The sequence below is a fragment of the Oncorhynchus keta genome, chromosome 15, assembly GCF_023373465.1.
Source record: "Oncorhynchus keta strain PuntledgeMale-10-30-2019 chromosome 15, Oket_V2, whole genome shotgun sequence".
NCBI lineage: Eukaryota > Metazoa > Chordata > Actinopteri > Salmoniformes > Salmonidae > Oncorhynchus > Oncorhynchus keta.
Genome location: NC_068435.1, coordinates 21,791,362 through 21,797,802, shown reverse-complemented (window position 1 = coordinate 21,797,802; position 6,441 = coordinate 21,791,362). Strand labels below are relative to the sequence as shown.

Below are 6,441 nucleotides of genomic sequence, written 5' to 3'. Positions count from 1 at the left end.
GGGGCATGCTGACGCCTTTAGGTGTGCCTCGTGCCAGTATGTTTCCCAGTATGATTTGGGCTAGGCGCCAGCCCGGCTGGAGCATGCTGACGCCTTTAGGTGTGCCTCGTGCAGTATGTTTCCCTGATTTGGGCTAGGCGCCAGCCCGGCTGGGGCATGCTGACGCCTTTAGGTGTGCCTCGTGCAGTATGTTTCCCTGATTTGGGCTAGGCGCCAGCCCAACTGGGGCATGCTGATGCCTTTAGGTGTGCCTCGTGCAGTATGTTTCCCTGATTTGGGCTAGGCGCCAGCCCAACTGGAGCATGCTGATGCCTTTAGGTGTGCCTCGTGCAGTATGTTTCCCTGATTTGGGCTAGGCGCCAGCCCAACTGGAGCATGCTGATGCCTTTAGGTGTGCCTCGTGCAGTATGTTTCCCTGATTTGGGCTAGGCGCCAGCCCAACTGGAGCATGCTGATGCCTTTAGGTGTGCCTTGTGCAGTATGTTTCCCTGATTTGAACATGGGGTCACAGAGAAACTCTGGGTTATGTCAGTAACATCCAGAGAGGTTTCTGATTTCTTCCTACAAATGTGGTTCTATCTTTTGAATGGTTTAAGCTACAAAATATTATGACCCCATCACTGAAAGATACGACTCTCAGGAACACGTATGTGTCTTTTGTTTTCTTCTACAATGCCCACATTAGAACAGAGTGGACAAGACCAGGCACTAAATGTTATGGGGGAAAATAACACCATCTCAATTATGTTCTTTTCTACACAGAAAATCATACAACATTATTGCCTGATGATCTTCTGAACTTCCCAATACCTTTCTGATGCATTTCAGTCACTTCAAACCATACTTCCTTCAGACTGAAATACTGTCAAAAGTACTGACAGAAGGATTTGCAATCATCATAGCCCCAATTTAAAAAAGTACATTGACTATTGATTACATCACTTTTTTTACATGGTGGGTTGTGATTTTTTTTTAATACATCAAAATGGTGTAGCGGGTCAAAAGAGTTTCGGAACCCCTGGCCTAGTGCATGATTACACTGTGACCTAATAAGGACCCTGTGAAATAGGCCTTCATTTACCTAACAATTATTGCAATGCAACAAATCAATCAGCAAAATGTTTCTATTTCGGAAGCTTAGGCCTGTGTTAATTTACCCATAGCACAAGTTCATGTAAAGGTACAATTCAATTCACTGCATAACGAGAAGAATAAACAAAGACGAAGTCATTAAAAAAATATTATTCTATGGAGGGGAACATGTAAACAAACACCTTTGAGAAACACTTGATTGATTTACGCTGGTTCCCCGCCCCTGTCGCTCTGTGATTAGGCGCTCCAATAGAGGGAGTGACTTCGCCTCCCTCCATATATATCCCATTCAATGCATCCGCCAACAACAGAGCATGCAGAGTGATCAAAAACAATGGTGCCATTTACGAACACGGGGAGAAACCGAATGGTATCGGCGCGTAAATCATAGTCTGGCAGTCAATAGCAGGCGGAGAAGAGTGGTCGATTTTTTTTTTTACAGAATAACGTCAAATCAATATATAATAAATCGGTGTGCTGTGTGGATTCCCTACCATTTTATCAGACAGACGAGACACCCACAGGCTACTCCCCAAGAACACCGTCTGCGCCAAGGATGAGTTTATCAGCATCTCTTGATTAATCGGACTTCACAACCTACTTGCAAGCGCTAATTCGTTGGCACTTGGAAGCAGACGAATTCAACAGTGTGTGATGATGGAGTGTAACTTGCTGGGTTTGGGGTGGTGCATGTTTTTTGCACTCGTTCTACACAGGTCGAGCTGCGCCGCGGCAAAGGAGCTACAATGCCAGGAGATATCCGTGCCCTTGTGCAAAGGAGTCGGATACAACTACACCTACATGCCCAACCAGTTCAACCACGACACACAGGACGAGGCAGGGCTGGAGGTGCACCAGTTTTGGCCCCTGGTGGAAATCAAGTGTTCTCCGGACCTGAAGTTCTTTCTCTGTAGCATGTACACTCCTATTTGCCTGGAGGACTACAAGAAGCCCCTGCCGCCTTGTCGGAGTGTCTGTGAGCGAGCCAAGGCAGGCTGTGCGCCTCTGATGAGACAGTACGGGTTCCCGTGGCCAGACAGAATGAGATGCGATTTGTTACCAGTGCAAGGTAACCAAGATACACTATGCATGGACTACAACAGAAGTACGACGACTGTTTCTCCAGTGGTTGCAAAGCCCACACATCGTCCTGTTAAACCAGTAAACCCACGAAAGAAAAATGGACAAGGCCGTTCTAACGACCCCAGTAAACACAAACCTCCGAGTTCTCCATGCGAACCCCAGTGTCATTGCCGCGCTCCCATGGTTCCAGTCAGCAACAGTAATCCTCTATACAACAGAGTTAAAACAGGACAGATACTCAACTGTGCCATGCCTTGCCACAACCCTTACTTCTCCCAAGACGAAAGGACATTTACTGCATTTTGGATAGGACTATGGTCCGTGTTATGTTTTATCTCTACTTTTGCAACAGTGGCCACATTTTTAATCGACATGGATCGTTTCAAATACCCGGAGCGACCCATTATATTCCTCTCTGCTTGTTACATGTTTGTCTCGGTCGGCTACATTGTCAGACTAATTGCTGGACATGAACAAGTGGCTTGTAACATGGAGCATGATACCGAACACATCCACTACGAGACCACCGGCCCTGCGCTTTGTACCATTGTTTTTTTACTTATCTACTTCTTCGGCATGGCAAGTTCTATTTGGTGGGTCATTCTGTCTCTTACCTGGTTCCTGGCTGCGGGGATGAAGTGGGGGAATGAGGCCATAGCCAGTTACTCCCAGTATTTTCATTTAGCTGCCTGGCTGATACCCAGCATGAAATCAATAGCTGTGTTGGCGTTGAGTTCAGTGGATGGTGACCCTGTGGCAGGAATATGCTATGTTGGCAATCAGAATTTGGATAATCTCCGGGGCTTTGTTTTGGCGCCTTTGGTTATCTATCTTTTCATTGGAACTATGTTCCTCCTGGCTGGGTTTGTGTCACTGTTCCGGATCCGGACTGTTATAAAGCAAGGAGGGACGAAAACAGACAAGTTGGAGAGACTGATGATCAGGATAGGTATTTTTACAGTGCTTTACACTGTCCCAGCCACGATTATAGTAGCATGTTACTTCTATGAGCAGCACAACAGACAGACTTGGGAAATAACCCACAACTGTTCATGCTTGTCGGAGCACGATATGCAGAAGCCGGACTATGCTGTGTTCATGCTGAAATATTTCATGTGCCTTTTAGTTGGCATCACGTCCGGCGCGTGGGTCTGGTCGGGAAAAACTCTAGAATCCTGGAGGACTTTTTGTACCCGCTGCTGCTGGGGCAGCAAGGCCACGAGCGGGTCAATGTACAGTGACGTTAGCACGGGATTGACGTGGAGGTCCGGTACTGTGAGCTCTGTCTCTTGTCCCAAACAGATGCCATTGTCACGGGTTTGAAAAGGAAAAATGGACCACTAATTGCGTTGGGATTGACCATCAGCGTGTTCCAATTAGCACATTAACGAGCACCTAATGATTTTTCTTGCACAATGAGACCCGCATCCAGTTTAGAACCATATAATCAGAAGAATTAGAGGCTTTGCCTAATTTTTACCTACAAAAGGAGCTTTTCACCTGCAAAATGAGCTTTTCAAAGATGATTTGAAATAGGCTATGCCTTAATGTCATACGGGTTTCGTTGGTGCTTAATGTATTTATATAATTATTGATGTACAAACATTGTAAATTTGTATATACAATTTATACGAGATTGAATATATGTATAATTCACTTTGATAGAATATCTTTATTTTGGTAATAAAAGTAATTTTATTACATTTTTACCTGTGCGTCTTGATAGTCATTCTGCGCCAAAGCTGCGCACCACTTCTATATTTTGCAAATGTAATTTTTGCTTTTCTGTCTTCATGCCGTGATACGATATTTTTGGATAAGTAGAACCCCCTATTCATATTTGTCAAATAGTGATCTAATTATTAATTCATATAAATGTAATAGGCCTACACACCAGTTAGTTGTTGGGTTCTTTTTGGCTAGCATTGTGGAAAAAAAGTACGCTACACATTGTAAAGAGGTGGTTGGCTGTTGCGTTCCTTTTTGTTATGGTGGGTATCACTGTTAGGTATTCTAGATGCAACCACAAACAGTGGGGTACGAGGAGGATTCATAAAAACGTTGAAATGGCAGTGAAAGCCCTACATGTGGTCTGTTCAAGTAATCCTCTCTTTAGGGAACCCCTCTGTGCAACAATTATGTTACAAACGCTGCATAATCTGCCCCCAATTAATACTGATGACCCAGTGAAACATGTCACACACTGACCTGCATATGAATATGAAATCAAAGGGATTCTACTACTATTCCTATTAAGGTTTGTGTGGGGCAGAGTTCTGGATACTCACCACTCTTACTGTCAAGATGTCATAGGCCTTATAATTAAGATGTCAGACAGTGAGGGAGGGAAGACTGGTATGAATCCCAAATGACACCCTGTTCCCTATATAGTGCACTACTTTTGACCTGAGCCACATGGGCCCTGGTCAAAAGTAGTGCACTATATGGGGAATAGGGTGCCATTTGCGACTCGAACCATTTGCGACTCGAACCATTTGCGACTCGATCCTATGTTTTCCCAGTCTGGTCTCATAGATTATTCGTAGTGCACGTAAATCCGGGACACTCAAAATAGTATGATATGTTACATTTGGTATGGTTTTATTTAACAAGGCAAGTCAGTTAGGAACAAATTCTTATTTAGAATGACAGCCTACCCCAGCTCAACCCTCCCATAACCCGGACGACGCTGGGCCAATTGTGCGCCGCTCTATGGGACTCCCAATCACGGCCGGGTTGTGATACAGCCCGGGATTGAACCAAGCTCTATAGTGACGCCTCTAGCACTGTGATATAGCGCCGTAGACCACTTTTGAGCGACTATGGTTACATAAGACAGATGGTACTTGTCCGGGTGGTTGGGTAGGTGTATAGCGCGAATGTCTAGCAACCCAAAGGTTGTGCGAATCTCATCACGGAAAACTTTAGTATTTTCGCTGAGTAAGAGCTATTCAACTACTTTTTAGCCACTTTGCAACTACTTAGCATGTTAGCTAAACCTTCCCCTAACCATAACCATAAACCTTTTAGCTAAACTTTACCCTAACCTTAAGCCTAATGCTTAGCCTAGCTAACTTTAGAATTCATAACATATACGTTTTTCGAATTTGTAAGATATTGTACATTTTGCTAATATTTCTAATTGGTACAGAATAACACTGCTCTGGGACCAGGCTGCAGCTCATGGTTAAAAGGTCATTAAGACTCGGTGTGTGGTCGGTTTACTGTGTATCTGACCATAACAGCGCTTAAACAGCTGGATTATCTTCTTAACAAGCATAAAGAAACTATTGCATTTGAAAACTGCAAATAGCACCACTGCTTGGTGCGAACACACTTGTGTTTTAGAGGCCCAAGCTTTCAAAATGAGGCCTGTGTTTACTTTATCAAAGTTTAGCCAATACCCAGATATATATAATATATAATAATATGAAATAAAAATGTATTTATAAATTCAAATGTTCTTATCCATTTGGAGATTTAGAAGAGGTCACGTCCATCACAAATCATTGGCTTACCTCTTAAAACTGTCCAACCAAACAGGGACTTGACAGCATGCTGTTGTTGGGAGCCAGTTGTAATTGCTCTCATCCTAGTTCATAAACTGCAATCCTGACCTAATTTGACATTTATTTAAAAGATAGACAGTATCAACTTGGCTACTGCAGTCAGTGATACCATACTGCCACCCTGTGGACAAAGAATATCCCCATGAGTTACAAGCTTTCAACAAACCTGTAACAAGCACTTAATAAACATTATTTCAAAATAATACAAATGTATTAAATATGCACAATATCACATTATCAATTGAATACATGTAATTATTTTGTTTTTTCAATACCTTTAAGTTATTGACGTTCCAATAAAATATAAAACAATGGGTAGGCCTATGCTATTTTAACAATATATAGGGAACAAACAGGTGGCTACAGGTGGAGAGACAAGCTCATATGTTGCTTCCCAAATTGCACCATATTTCCTATATAGTGCACTAATTTTGACCAGCCCTAGTCATTTGGGACGTAGCCAGAGATTCTTCCAATCCAATGCAGAGAGGTCAGGGCATGCACATGTGTTTGCAGGTCAGGCTGTGTACACTCTAGGCTAAAATCAACAGAGGAAATGAGATTATGGAGGTCACGCCAGATCCACCTCCTGCCAAGATAAACAGGAAGTTCACTAGTGGGTACAGGAAGGGACCATCACTTAGAGGCCATCCATAGCATGTGTCCCAAATGGCCCAGGTCAAAAGCAATGCACTTC

At 43.4% G+C, this 6,441-nt stretch overlaps 1 protein-coding gene across 1 annotated transcript; it reads left to right on the top strand.

The window, feature by feature from the left end:
• Positions 1-1,375: 1,375 nt before the first annotated feature.
• On the top strand, positions 1,376-3,884 carry LOC118394598 (frizzled-8-like). Its single transcript, XM_035787952.2, has one exon. The coding sequence runs from the start codon at positions 1,747-1,749 to the stop codon at positions 3,496-3,498; it is 1,752 nt and encodes a 583-aa protein (XP_035643845.2). The 5' UTR covers positions 1,376-1,746; the 3' UTR covers positions 3,499-3,884.
• The last annotated feature ends 2,557 nt before the right edge of the window (positions 3,885-6,441 follow it).